Source organism: Cynocephalus volans, chromosome 12 (assembly GCF_027409185.1).
Source record: "Cynocephalus volans isolate mCynVol1 chromosome 12, mCynVol1.pri, whole genome shotgun sequence".
NCBI lineage: Eukaryota > Metazoa > Chordata > Mammalia > Dermoptera > Cynocephalidae > Cynocephalus > Cynocephalus volans.
The window spans coordinates 81,943,784-81,959,202 of NC_084471.1; the positions used below are offsets into that span (position 1 = coordinate 81,943,784).

At 41.3% G+C, this 15,419-nt stretch overlaps 1 protein-coding gene across 6 annotated transcripts in view; it reads right to left on the reverse strand.

Annotated features, from left to right (window-relative positions):
* The window catches only part of BICD1 (BICD cargo adaptor 1), a 208,641-nt gene extending 203,303 nt beyond the window's left edge, over nucleotides 1-5,338 (reverse strand). For 3 of the 6 annotated variants that reach the window (XR_010021334.1, XM_063075079.1, XM_063075077.1), the window contains exon 1: nucleotides 4,652-5,337. Coding sequence is in view for 5 of the 6 variants with exons in the window: in XM_063075079.1 (XP_062931149.1) it covers nucleotides 4,652-4,864 (213 nt within the window). In the remaining variant the exon portion in view is untranslated. Of the gene's footprint in view, nucleotides 1-4,651 lie in introns of all 6 variants that reach the window. The other 3 variants (XM_063075075.1, XM_063075074.1, XM_063075076.1) reach the window with 2 other exon arrangements.
* Nucleotides 5,339-15,419: the final 10,081 nt, after the last annotated feature.

Sequence of the window (15,419 nt, forward strand, 5' to 3'; positions counted from 1 at the left end):
CTTCCTTTCAATGGTTCCCCATCTCCAAGACAGAATGTGACCACTGCCCTTTTCCAATTGCATCTCCCGTCAATCGCCTTCACATACATTCTCCTTTTGCATAATGAATGATTTAACAGTAACACTATGCATCTCTTCATGCCCTCCTCTCCTTCAGAGCTGTAATTACAGGTCTAACCTTATATGTGAGAAAGTCCTTTACCATATATTTCCATATGCAGGTAATTACCATATTTTCAAATTTGGCATTGTGTAATATTGAATATACTAATTATCTTGATTTGAGCATCACGTATTGCACACAGGTAATGATATTCAATGCTGTACCTCACGGATACGTACAGTCAATTATGTTTCCATAAATTAAAAAAATAAAAAGTAGAAAAATTTAAAAAAAAACAAATTTGAAATGCAATATCAAAAAATACAAGTGTATTTAAGGGGATCAACGGTAAAATAGTCTATAAGCAAGAAATCCTGAAAAAAATCATTAAACCATAGCTGCTAAACATGTTCATGTAAGCATGGTCAATGTAACAGAAGATTATAAAATCTTGCTAAGTGACATCTGAAAAATAACTTTGCCAGAGATGAAGTCTCTTGAGTTGAAATAAAAAGGGATGGTGCAAGTTTGGGCAACTAGGTCCAAAAATAAGAGGTGACTGAAAGCGATTATGTTTGATGAGGTTTTTTGTAATGTTTCCAAAAGTCTATGTTGATATAGTTTAGGTTTTTAAATTAATTTGATAATATAAACATTTCTTCTTTAAGAACAATAAGAGAGAAGTTAAAATAATTGTTTAGGTAGATCAAATAAGTGTTAACTTCCTCTTCATGTTTATTCATAGATTGGAAAAGAAATCTGGGGGCTTTTTTCCCCATATGATTTTGTGATTTAGAATTTACAGATCTAAAAGAAGCTAACAATCTTTCTAAGCATACAAGGAAAAAATTCATTCTGTTTAAAGATGAATCCAGGTAAATTAAATGGCTTTCATCAGGTCACAATGTGATAATCTCTAAAACTGTATAAGTAAATGTTTTATCTTTTGAATGGTTTAACTATAGTCCTGAAAAAGCATAAAGTTGGCTCTAAGAGGAATAAGCTGCTCAATGCCCAGAAAGTGCTTCTTCAGCAGCTGTTAACTATCCCTGGTGTCAGGGCTGAGAAAATGAGTGAGAAAACGAGTTGAAGATTCTTCGTACAGAGTCTACCGTAACCTAGCTGCAAAACTTTTCTAAAGCTGTCACACAGATATGTTTTCTAAACTGCTACCATTAATGCTGAATCATTCCATTCTAAGGGGATCTTTTTAAACTTTACTACTTTTTAAACTTCAACCATTTCATATACAGAAACAAACAAACCTTAAGTCTAAAATCTAGGGTATTTTTATATAAGTATATTTTAAGTTTTCTAGTTATTTTAGAACCATGACTCTTCTTCAAACACTATTTTGGCCTAGTTGACACATAGTGTTGATTTACACACATCCCAAACATACAATCAGCTAGGCCCTGAACATAACTGGGCATGGGTGCCTGCCTCTCAGGTCATTGAAGAGTAAACATTTTTTGTGAAATCATAAAACCACGGTCAGATATTCTAGTAGACACACTGCTTTGTTCAGCTGCCCAAAGTATAACAAAAAGGAGAACATTATGATGATGTCAGAAGTCATCCTTTTTTTCAGATCCTTCCTACTTTTCTTTCAAGTATGTTCTTTTGTGAACAGAATTACAGCAGTGCATGTATCTATGGACAGGCAGATCACTGAACAATATCAGGCCAGGACAAAAACAATCAGGTTGAGAGAAGAAATAACTAGAAAAAATAATTAATGAATTCATCTTCCCGATTTTGCCTATCTTCAGATACCACTGCTCACCTGCATTACTGTCATATAGAAGCAATATTGTTGGGTGCTGACCCTGGAAAACAAAATGACCTGCAAAGACTGAACCATGTTGTTACCCCGCAAATTACTAATGTCCAACTTGGACTTAGTATTTCTGTTGACATTCCCATAAACTGGTCCAATTATTTTTAAATAAATTATATTTGTTGAAAGAGCCTAGAAATAAGCCAAAGATTTCTTTTATACTTGGCTTTACAGATATAATACAACAACACAGTTTACTATATTTAGCTGATAATGAACAAAACTTCCTTTTGAAAAATCAGAGCACTCACATAACACATTTTTCAAAAATGGCTTCTATATGATATCATCATTGGAATACCTCAGTTTGCACAATTATTCCTCAAACAAAACATTACTTGAGACTGATTTAGCTCATTTAAGCAATACTCCCAACTAAAGCGTATCCCATGTTCAAAGGATAAAAATAACAGGGTCTCACTATCAATTAATCAAGTATAATAATTATTTTATTACCCTAAAATACATTTTTATATAACTGTATAAGCAAGTTTATCAGGAACCTTAAATTGAATTTTATTTATGCTAAATGGAACTCAAAATACATATATGAAAAAGTATCGTTTGGTAAAAATAGTCATTTCAGTAAAAATAATCTTGATAAATTTCTACCAACCTCCTGCTATACAGAACAAAATATGCTTCAAATTTTTATATAAAAAAATTATAATTGGTATTTACATTACTCTGTACTAAGAAACTACTATCACATTATTCCTACAAAACATTTTTCTCATTTATCTCAATACCAATGAAACTGATACTGGCAGTTTTTTAATACTCCACATTTCCTACACTTCCTAATTTTCTTAAGTCTTTCTCTGATAGTAACCAACATTGACGAGTGAATGCTTAATAAAGGTATATCTTCTTCTAGGACAAATTGTTTCTTTTATAAAATATTTATTGCATATCCACTATGTGCTAGGCTTTGTGTTAAAGGCTTTGGATGCAATGTAAATTAAGGCAAATTCCTTGCCTTAAGAGCTCAGGGTCTAGTAAACGCAAAAGACAATTGCATTAAGGCTTACTACACAGGGTGAATGCAATGACACAGGAATATCCCTAGAAGGGTTGTTGAAATCAAGCAGAGAGTTAAACTCCATTTCATTTAATTAAGTCCACCTCCTTTATCAAGAACGTGATGGCTTAACACTGTCTGGTTTGCACTTCTCTTTCTTGGCAAAGCAGTGTTGATGGGTATAGACAACATCAAAACATCTCTGGGAATTACAATCATCATCCTGTTTACTCACTTCACAGAGGTTTAGCATCACTGCATTTAAACATGTCAGCCTAAAACCAAATCTAAGTTGGAAAAAATAAACAAATCTAGCTGTTGTTAAGACCAGGCATGAACGTGGTAAGAAAAGCATGAATTAGAAATTTACAGGCTGATACACAAAAATCAGATTTCTAGTTGGGTTTTTAACCATATGACCTACATTTATTTTTTAGTATTTAGGTATCCGAATAAAAATAAGATATATCTGAAAGTATAAATGCCTACCGTATTATGTACAAAATTAGAAGGCAGGTTGATTAGATATGTCATTAATCATGTCTTTTAACTGTAACAACACAAAACAAGACCCGCCAAACAAACTTATAAGAAAAGGTCTTTGACATTAAATGCTAAATGAGAGTCAACATTTAAAATCCCAACATACACCTAAAAATAAAGACTTGCCACACAGAAAGTAGTGTGTATGTACATTTAAATTTATAACTGGTTACCTGCTACCCATAGTGCCTCAAGAATCTGGTAAAGCAGACTGAGTTCCTTAAACAATATGTATGTTCTTAGGAGTGCTTGATAGGAAATCAAAGCACTTTCATTATTTTCTTCCAATAAATTAAACAGTCTTTAAAAGAAGCCAAATACCAAAAGACCAAAGAGAACAAATGTTATACATGGCCCATTTTGTGATATTCCGGTTTTATAAATACAGTCAAGTCAACCAGAAGAGCCTCATTTGAAATGCAGGGCTTCCCACCTATTTGATATATACCATTTTTTCAGACCATCTGTAGGTGAGTTCAATTTTCCCTTGTCAGGGTGACCTCATAAGACTTGGGCATGGCCCAGCCTGGCTCAGAGGTGAAATCAAGGCAGGAGGACCACCCAGCAAAGTTGTTTTCTTCCTGCAACCCAATGACAAGAATGACTAAAGCCAAGGAGAATGAAGATTGCCCAGCCTTTGTCAATGGGATTGGCGAGGAGTTTTCCTAACAGCATGTTCCTTCTCTCACCAAGGAGTGATTACATTCAGCAGACAGCTGAGGGACGATAGATTCTACATCCTGAAATTGTGGGTCCTCAGACACAAACCTCACCACCTTTGTGGATTATGATTGTCACTGAAACCTGGGTTTGAAATAACAGCAGTTTTGAGAAGTTTGATTTATACATTCCAACCCAATTGAATGTCGCCTTCGAGTGTTGATACTTAACGACTCTTATGAATCTCCCTCCCCCACAGGCTGCCTCCCAAATCCCAGCTTATACGTTCATTTTGGGGGCAATTTTTCTCTTGAGGGGAAAACAATGGACTCTTTCGATCTTCTCTTATCAACAAAGGGCCCTAAGATGAAGAAACAGTGCTTTCAATCACGTCCTTTCCGACTTCTTTGCAAGAAGAGGGGGCCTTGGGGTGGCCCAGGGAGTGGGGGCCGAGGAGGGAAGGCAGAGGTGACAGGCAACTCACCTCTTTCAGCTGCTCCAGCTCCTGCTTGAGGCTGTCGTACTCAGCCTCCAGCTCGTCATACTGCTGCTTGAGGGTCAGCTTCTCTTCCAGCACCACCAGCCCGTACTCGGCAGCCTGGATCTTCTCGTGGGTCGTCTCTGTGAGCTCCTTGGTCAGCCTCTCTATCTCGGTCTTGTAATGGTCCACCGTCTGCAATACCTCTTCTGCGGCCATAGCCCCGCTGGATGGAGGCAGGAGGGGCGACGGGGTGGGGGAGATGGATGCAAAGCAGGCGGGGAAAGGAAGAAGCAAATGGGGAGGGAGGAGTAAAAATGGAAAAGAAAAGTGGGGCTGGGTGAACGAGCACAGCGATGCCCTGACGGCTCTTCTGGCAGCGGCAGCTACACCGCCCGAGAAACTGAGAAGAAATGCAACATGGAGAACGCAGGGGCGAGGATCAGGGGCGAGGCGGCAGCTGCTGCCGCATGTGTCCTCCGGGCCGGCCCCTGCGTGCGCTCAGCAGCCGTGCGGCATGGCCTGGGCTGCGGCGGCCGGGGGCGACCAGGGGCTCCGGATTCTGCTTATTCAGAGGCGCCGGCCGCCATGTCTCCCGGGCCGCGTCACTGCAGTCTCCCCCGGCTCCGGCGCGCCCCGGCTCGCGGCTCGCTCGCTCGCTCCACCTGCTCCCTCTGGCCCTGCGGCAGCCGGTGCGGAATGATGCAGTCTCGGGCCGGCGCCCTCCCTTCCCGCCTGGCCGCGGCTCGGAGCCGGGGGCGGGGAGCGGATGGAGTCAGCGCGGGGGGAGGAGTGAAGGAGCAGACATCCCGAGGCGCCTCCCGCCGGGCGCGCGGGCCGCCACTGGCCGCTGCACCGCGAGGCGCGCGAGGCGGAGGCGGCGGGACGCGGCCGGGGAGCGCCGGGACGCGCGCGGGGAGGGGGCGGCGCTTCCTCCCAGGGCTTAGTCCCTGCGCACGTCCAAGACCCCGAGGGGGCGCGGGCACCTGGGCTCTCTCGCCGCGACGCGGGCCGAAGCGCAGGAAACTGCCTGGAGTCGGCGACCTCTCCAGAGAAAAGCAAACGGAACTGACGCGGTCAGGGGTCGCGCATCCTTCTCTTCGCCGCGCCCCACCCGGGCTCTCGGCAGCCGTTCCTGGCCTCCCACAGCCTTCCAGACACGCCCCTGGGCGCCCCCAGCCTTTCCTGTCCGTCCGCGCCTCTCCCTGGTCTGGCCTGGTGCGCCTAAACACTTTCACCAAGTAACCTTACTATTTCCTCTGGACAGTCTTCGCCGAAGATTCGCCCTTGTCCAAGCTCTTCTGTGCTTAGCTTACAAGATCGCTACCTGCTCAGGAAAATCTCTATAATGCACGCACCCAGTGAGCCTCTAGGTACTGTATTTCTTGCTCCAGTAGTTCTTCTACCAAAGCGCCTCCGTGGATTCTTCAATAAAGAAAAACGGCATGAAATTTCCTATATAAGGTATCAACGATACCCTACAACAAACATTTTTTAAATAGTAAGACTCAGTTCTTGTGACCACGTGCCAAGCATTCCTTCTGAGTATGTTACATGCATTCTCTCCAACCCTAACAAAAACGCTTTGAGCCGCTAGGGCTCCGGAGTTATGATTCACATTCCTTCCAAATGCTGACAATGACAACAAAATTTTCTCTGATCTAAAAATAAATAAATGAAAGGAGAAAACACTCCAAATGTGCAGCCACCATGAATTCAACCTCGTAGAGAAGTAGGGCTGGTAATAACAACATCATTCCACCTCAACTTCCTTGATCTCACACTCCAGTTGAGAAGCCCCGCCTGTGTGCTCCTGTAGCACCTGTCCTGTATCACACTGACAAATGATCATGAACTGCTGAAGGGAAAAGGGATGAAACCTGCAATTGCAGGTACCTAACCTTTCTTCTTCCCAGTGTGTCCCTGGCCATTCTTCAGCGCACAGACAGTAAGAATAGCTCTTCCGAAGGGATCATGATACTCGGAGTAGACTTTCTGTATCTCCCTCTCCTTTAGGTAGAGCTAAGAATGGGTTTGCCTCTGTGACTCACCCAAGTTCCCACTGCTGCTGATTCTCTGTGCTCTATCCTACCCCATTTTTCTGATGGAGACACTTTCGTTAATGCCTCCAGTCCTACTTCATTCAGGCACCGACACTATTCTAACACTTTAAGATTTTGCTTATGTCCACTTTGATCCTTTATATGTTGGTATTTAACTTGAAGAAAGTAAACTTATTTCCCTATACAACATACTTTTCTAGTACTGCATACTTAAAGCTCCCTCTTTTTTCATGTATGTCGTGTGTGTGTGTGTGTGTGTGTGTGTGTGTGTGTGTGTGTGTGTGTGTGTGTGTGTATCAATGACAGAAACAGTCATCCCTTGGTATCCATTGGGGACTGGTTTCAGGACCACCCCACATGGATACCAAAATCCATGGATGTTCAAGTCCCTTATGTAAAATGGGGTAGTATTTGCATGTAATCTATGCATATTCTCCCATATACTTTAAATCATCTCTAGATTACTTATAATACCTAGTATAATGTTAAGTATATTACTATACTTAAGCTATATACTGTATAGTGTTATACTGTATTTTTTATTTATATTACTTTTGTTTTTTTGTATTGTTATTTCTTACTGGGTTTTTTCCCAAATACTCATCTTTTCAATCAACTGGTTGAATCTGCAGATGCAGAACCTGCAGTCAGGGAAGAACAACTGCATATAGAAAATAATTTTTAAAACCATTCCTAGAAGCAGGGTTTCCTCATATTTCTTTATCCTAGCAGCCTCCAAAGACTTACAGAACTTTCTTAATTACAAATGTTAAGGAAAAATAATATTTTGTTACCTAGTACCTCAAACCCACCTCTCATCAGCTTTGTCAGGATGAATATTGCTTTCTGTGGCCATCAGTCATTCGTTTATTTATTCATTAAACAAATGTTTATTAGCACCCATTATGTACTAAGTACAATAGTAGGCATCGTGAAATCAATGACCAATAAGATGTCAGTGGTCAATGGTTCACGATGTCATGAAGTTTATGTTCTGGGAGGGACAGACAAAACAAAATGAAACAAACAAAAAACAAACAAACAAGAACAAAAATATAAATTCATATGATAATTCCAACCTGTGACACTGACAGGCAGGATATAGCATAGTGGCTAAAGGTACAAGCTAGTCTACTTGAATTAAATTCAACTTTGCCACTTATTAGCTGTGTGTGCCTCAGTTGCCTCATCCATAAAAAGGGGACAATAATATAACCTGCTAATGAGAATGTTGTGAATAGAATAGTATCTGACACCTAATAAGCAGCATATATGTATTTTTTAAAAGTTTTTGATGACAAAGGATAAGCTTAAGGTAGGGAGAAGAAATAACAGGATGACCAGTGGAGATCTCTCTGAAGAAGTGATATTTATCAATAGAGTTTGCATATGTTGTACCCCCTGAAGCTCATGTCAAAATCTGATTCCCAATATGGCAGTATGGGGAGCTGTTTAGGTCATGGTGGGGTGGATCTCTCATGAATAGATTAATGCCCTTGGGGGTGAGTAGTGAGTGATTTCTCTCTGTATTTGTTCCTGCAAGAGCTGGTTGTTTAAAGGACCCTGGCTCCTCCTCTCTCTCTCTCTTCCTCTCACCACATGGGCTGGCCTGCTGTTTTCCCTGATAAATAGAAGCAGCCTGAGGCCTGCACCAGATGTAGCTGTCCCAGGATCATAAGCCAAATAAACCTCTGTTCCTTAGAAATTACACAGTTTCAGGTATTCTGTTGTAAGCAACAGAAATGGACTAATACAGAAAATTGGTACTGTTGCTATACAGATACCTGAAGATGTGGAAGCAACTTTGGAACTGGGTAATGGGCAAAGGTTGGAGTTTGGAGGACTCAGAAGACAAAAAGACCAGAGAAAGTTTAGAACATCTTAGAGAGTGGTTAAATGGTTATGACCAGAATACTGGTAGAAATGTGGACAGTAAAGGCCATGATGATGAGATCTCAGATAGAAATGAGGAATTTATTGGGAATTGGACAAAAGATCACCCTTTTTACACCATAGGAAGGAACTTGGCTGCATTGTGTCCATGCCCTAGGACTTTGTGGAAGGTGGGACTTAAGAGTTGTGAACCAGAATGTTTGGTGGAAGAAATTTCCAAGCAGCAAAGCATTCAGACAGCTGCATAGCTACTTGCAACAGCCTATACTCAGTTATGGTGGCAAAGGCATGACATAAAGCCAGAATTTATAATTAAAAGGAAAGCAGAGTATAAAGATGTGGAAATTTTGGAGCCTGGCCATGTGGTAGAGAATGAAAGAGCATTTGCAGGAGAAAAATGTAGTGGTGCAACAGAAGGACTGGTTGCTAAAGACATTAACATGGCTGTGAGGCTGCCAGATACTAATAGCTAAGACAATGGGAGAAAGTCCCTGAAGACATTTCAGAAGTGTGAAGAGCACCCCTCCCATCACAGACCCAGAGGCTTAAGAGGACTGAGTCGTTCCAGAGGACAGACCTTGGATACTACTGCCCTTGGGAAGATGCTCCCTGCATCCTGGCTGCTCTGACTGAAGTAGCCCCACCTTAAGCAGCCCCAAGTGAGGTTAGTGCAGCAGCTCTTGAACGCAAGAGCCAGAAAACTTAGTAGCGTCCATGTGGTGTTAAATCTGCATGCTGGTAGAACTTGAGAGCAATGGAGGCATGGCAGCCTCCACCCAGATTTCGAAGGATGTATGGAAAAGCCCGGGAGCCCAGGCAGAGACCTGTCTTCAGGTGGAGCTGCTGCAGAGGCTATCTACTAGAGCAATGCAGAGCAGAAATGTGGGATTGGAGCTCCAACAGAGAGCCCCCACCAGGGCAATGTCTAATAGAGGCAAGGGAGTGGTGCCACCATGAGAACCCCAGAATTGTAGGGCCACTGGCCACGTGCAGCACTGGCCTGGAAAACCCACAGGCGCCAATGCAGTCCAGTGGGCTGCTCCCCGCAGAGTTGTACGGGCAGGGCTGCTCAAAGCTTTGGGGGCCCAAACCCCCCATTGTGCCCAGGATGCAGGACTTGGAGTCAAAAAAGATTATTTTGGAGCTTTAAGTTTTAGTGTCTACCCTACTGGGTTTCGGACATGTTTGGGGCCTGTTTTTCTTTTCTTCTGGCCTATTCCTCCCTTTTGGAATGGGAATGTGCACCCAATGTCTGTTCCACCACTGTATCTTGGAAAAAGATAAATTTGTTTTTGATTTTTACAGGTTCACAGCTGGAAGGAGTTTTGCCTTTGGTCTCAGGTGAGACTTTAGACTTTTAAGTTGGTGCTGGAATAAGCTAAGGCTTTTGGGACTATTGGGATGGAATGATTGTATTTTGTACATGTGAGGGATATGGATTTTGGGAAGCCAGGAGTGCAGTGATAGGGTTTGGATATGTTGTTCCCCCCACCCCTAGAGTTCATGTCAAAATCTGATCCCCAACGTGGAAGTATTTGAAGCTGTTTAGGTCATGGAGGGCAGATCTCTCATGAATAGATTAATGCCTGGGGGGGGCGGGGGTAGTGAATGAGTTTCCTCTGTATTAGCTCCTGTGAGAGCCAGTTGTTTAAAGGACCCTGGCATCTTCCTCCTCTCTTGCTTCCTCTTGCCATGTGATATCCTTGCACCCCCAGGCTGCCCTTCTATTTTTCACCATGAGTAGAAGCAGCCGAGGACTGTGCCAGATTCAGCTGACCCAGGATCATAAGCCAAATAAACCTCTGTTCTTTATAAATTACCCAGTTCCAGGTATTATAAGCAACAGAAATGGACTAATACATTTATCCTGTTATCTAAATAACAAGAAGGAGTTAGAAAATGTGGAGGAAGAGCTTTCCAGGAAGAGGAAACATGTAAAAGTCAGAAAAGAGCTCGGTGAGTACAAATAATAAAAGTCAGAGTGGCTGAGGATTAATAAGCAAAAGGGAGATTGCCTGCGACTGTACCAGAGGGACAGGCAACACTGGAGAGATAGGGAGGGATTATGCCTGGCTTGAAGGTCAGAATGAGGAATTTGAGTTTTATTCTCAGTGCAGTGGAAGACTTTTGATTATTCTTTAGTTAGGAAGTGAAATGATTTGATTTGTATTTTTTTATGCACAAAAAAAGATTGGAGGTATCAGAAGACAGAAGTGGAGTCATTAGTTAGGATGCTGTCGTGGTTGTCCAGGACAAAGGAAATGGGGGCCTGGACTGAGTTGATGGCAGTGGGGAAGAGAAGTGGACAGATTCAGCGTATATTGTGGTGGGGGGCGAGGTGGGTGGAATGGAAGGGTAGAACTCTCAATACCTGATTGAAAATTGGATGTGGGATAGGAAGCAAAAAGACATCATGAGTAAATTCTAATTTTCTGACTTGGGCAACTGGGAAGATGGTTTTCCATTTGGTTAGATGGTTTTCGATTTGGTTAGATGGAACAGTTTCAGGAAATCAAGAGTTCTATTTTGGACATATTAGGTTTAAGACACTTTTGAGATATTTGAATAGAAATGTTAAGTAGACAATTTGATGTAAGAGCAGAATTTTTTTTTTCTTTTTTTTTTTTTTTTTTGACTGGTAAGGGGATTGTAATCCTCGGCATGTTGTTATCCGCACCACACTTAGTCAGTGAGTGCACCGGCCATCCCTATACAGGATCCAAACCCGCAGCCTCAGCGCTACCAGTGCCGCCCTCTCCCAAGTGAACCACGGGGCCAGCCGAGAGCAGAATTTTAAAAAGACTTTCTGGAAGGTATAACAATTTTCCTCTGGAAATCATTAGCATCAGTTGGTATTTAAATCCATGGAAATGGATGGAATTATCTAGGAAAAAGCATAGAGGAAAGAAGGGGGTCCAGGACAGCTCTGAGGTACCCCTATTAAAGGTTGAGTTGAAGAGGAAAAGCCAACAAAGAAAAGAGAGGGACCAAATCATGTGACAGGAGGAAAATCAGGAGAGAAACATTTAAGAGGGAACAGAAAAGGAGAGAGTTGAAGAGTGAGGGAAGAAAGACCAAGTCAGTGCCACTAAGAGGTCAAGGCCAAGTAAAATAAGAACACAAAAATCACTGGATTTGGCAACATGGAGGTGGGTGCCCTTGATAAGAGTAGTTCATGTGGAACAGAGAGGGCAGAGACCAAGAATGTAGTGGATGGAAGCACGAATAGAAATTTAAGATGTGGAGAGAGCCTGAACAGACAACTCCATACCTCCAGAAATGGAGGGGAGACCATGTGATGAGAAGGTGGGTCTGTGATGCACTGGGGCGCTCTGCTATAGATGGTAGGTAGGCAATCCGCCCTTCATGAACCCTCACACACTGAGACCTCCAGAAGTCTCAAGGTGGGTGTGTGGTTTCCTCATCTGTGCCTTCTGGGCCAGGACTTTCTCTTCAAACTGCTGAGACACCAGCCTTTGCAGCAGCTGCCCCAGCCCAAATCATGGAGCATCTCTGGGGCCTGGCCAGCTCCTGGAGTTTGCTGCCTTCCTCTGCTCAGACAGCTTCCTGAGCCCTGTCTGCCTCTGTTTCTTTGTATTTGTTCAGGAAACTCTCCAGCTCTGCTACCTCATCTGGCTTTTGTCTCTTCTCTTTTATGATGCTAATTAATAAAAGTAGGAACATTTTGCACCAGGAAAAACAAAAAACAGCCAAATAGCTGCTCTCCCTTCATTTTACATCTCTAAAATCAGTGGCCAGCAGTCTCTGAGATTGCTGGGGCTGTTTCTTAGCCACAGATGCATCCCCGTTTTCTCCCCACTAGAAAAGTGCGGTGTTCTCCACGTACTCAATTTTAGTTGGAATTGCATCTCCCTTCCTGGTTTTTATTTTACTTTCTAAATGATGTCTTCAAAATTCTTAATGATCCCATTTTTGTCATCAGCATTTACTTATTCTGGGGCAATCTCATATCATTCATTCTTTCTTCAATATTAAATCCATCCTCCATCAATTTTGCCTGAAAACAACCAGAAGAATTTGCAGCACATTACAATAGACAGTTTACTATAACTTAATCTTTCTTTAAAAGAAGACTAAAAAATTCTGACTACCAGGTATTGTCTCTTTAGAATTTGTCCACTGACCAGCCTTGATTTTCTTGTTCTAAATCACCTGTTTCAGAATTCCAGTTCCTCTTCTTTATAAAACTTATTTTGAGGACTACTATAGTGATCAAAACTATATGCTAGCATCTAATGTGATAAATGCATCTAATGTCTTACAAGGTGCTATGGTCAAAGACTATAAAGAATGTTTTGAATAAATGTTTGTCACCAGCTGAGACATAAAGCCTAGCTGAAGTTTAAAAATCATAAATTTATATAGGTAGTAAAGGCCACATAGTTATGTACCTTCTTCCAGAGGATCAAGTGTAAGAGTAGAAATGATGGGTAGTTGCATCAATCCAGAATTGCGGTTTTGTCAGTGAGTGGGCAAGAAGACTGGTTGACAAGGAAATTGAGGATATTGATGAGAAAATAACTGATGAATTAAATCGTGGAATATGGCACATTGCTAAGTGTCTCTCAGCATCTATTTCCTTCTTCTTCCATAGTAATAGGACCTCCAATTTCTTGCTGTGCACATGGTCATGTAATAAATGTGACAACTTATTTAAGTTAGGAAGTTAAGTAACTTGCCATGTGACTAGGACCTGGCTAATTGGATTTATGCAGAAGTAGTGTGTACAACTCCCAGTAAGTGTTCTTAACATGAGCAGGTATGACCTTCTCCTCTTCTTTTCTACTGGCTGGAATGCAGATAGAATAACTGGAAGTCCAAGAACCATCCTGACTAATGAAAAAATTTTGATAATGAAAGTCATGTAGACTGAATAACAAGACAGAAGGATCCTGGGTCCTTGAACCTTGGCGGGAGGTCTAGTGGAACCAGCCTTAAGGTTCCACTCAACACCCATGTAAGGTGACTTTTTAAAAATTAGATGTAATACAGAGCTGAGAAAATCAGTTCAGTCCTTATTTCCCCATCCTGACCACAGGGAATACCTAAGGCTGGGAGTGACATTAGAGATCATCAGCTCTGGTCACTTTTTAAAAAAATAACTTTATTGAAATACAATTAACATACTTTAGAATTGACCCATTTAAAGTGTACAACTCTCCCTGTACTGACCAGCTGCCAAAAAAAAGTGTACTACTCAATGTTTTTTAATTGTACAACCATCACTGCCGTCAATTTCAGAACATTTTTATTAACTCAAAAAGAAACCCTGTACCCTTTAACTATCACACCCCATTCCATTCTCCCATCTTCCACTCCCCACCCCAGTTCTAAAGAACCACTAAAATATTTTCTGTTTCTAGATTTCCCTACTCCTGACATTTCATATAAATAGAATCACACAATATGTAGTCTTTTGCAACTGGCTTCTTTCACTTCCATAATATTTTCAAGAATTATCTATGTTGTAGCATATATTGGCACTACTTTCCTTTTTTTATTGCTGAGTAATACTTGATTGCATGATATACCACATTTTTATTCATTCATTAGTTCATGAACATTTGGGGTGTTTCCATTTTTTGACTATTATAAATAATGCTGCTATAAACATTGGGCACAAGTTTTCGTGTGGACATACATTTTCATTTCTCTTGGGTATAGCTAGGTGTAGAATTGCTGAGTCGTATGCCATTTCTAAGTTTAACATTTTGACAAACTTCCAGATCGTTTTTCAAAGTGGCTGAACCATTTTTCATTCCCGATACTAGTGTATGAGGGGTCCAATTTCTCCACATCCTCAACAACCTTGTTATTATCTGACTTTTTGATTCTAGCCACCCTAGTAGATTAGATGTAAGCCATCTTGTTATGGATTTGATTTGCATGTCCCTGATGGCTAACCAAAAACTGGTGCTCTTTCTAAGATATTCCAACCCATCCAGAAAATGTCTTTCACTTTTTTATTGCAGTAAATAAAAGAAAAAATAGTAATAAAATTCTACATTAAGAAAAACTGAAGACTCATATCTTGCTACATATGTATTTGTAAACATTGCTGAGATCATATTTTATATGTAGTTTTGTATCCTGCTTTATTTATTTGATATTATAGTTTGAGAAATTTTTCATATCAAAATACTTTCTAAGCATCTTGTTTATCAGCTGCATAATTGACCATTTCATATTATGATTTTTTTTACCACTCCTATCTTCAACCCTTAATGCATATGACTATCTGTTAAAATAGAAAAAAATGAATTCTAGGTAATTGTTGAAAAGCACAATCTCCATCTCATGCCCCATAACATCTTTCAGAGGGAGACTATTTAAAGACTATCAGTCCACTCTCTCAGGTACTCAATACTCTCCCGACCCAGTACAGAGCTGGGTGCCAGGGCCACATCCTGTGGGACTGTTACCATGTTTTAGTGTTGAACCATAAGGCCCTATGAGAAAAGGTGGAAGACTCAACCAGGTGGAAGTGGTTGTCTTGTCTGTACAAGGCTGCTATTGAGGTAATTATCCGTTAGCTCATACAGTGGATCTTTTTATGAGAACCCTCTGTGTTCCATGGAATAAATCTGTGTCTGGTCTTACTACCAAGAATAGCTGGTCTTCTCCTGAGTAATTGGTCTGCTTTTATCTCATGAGTATTATGAATTGTATAACTGGTCAGATATCCCTTTATCCCCAGGCTGCTGGAAAGCTACTAGCCAAATCTGTGACCTTTTTTAGCAAACACATTTTTATGTCTGTCTGCACCATTGTTTTTCTTTCTCCTACAAAATACTTGA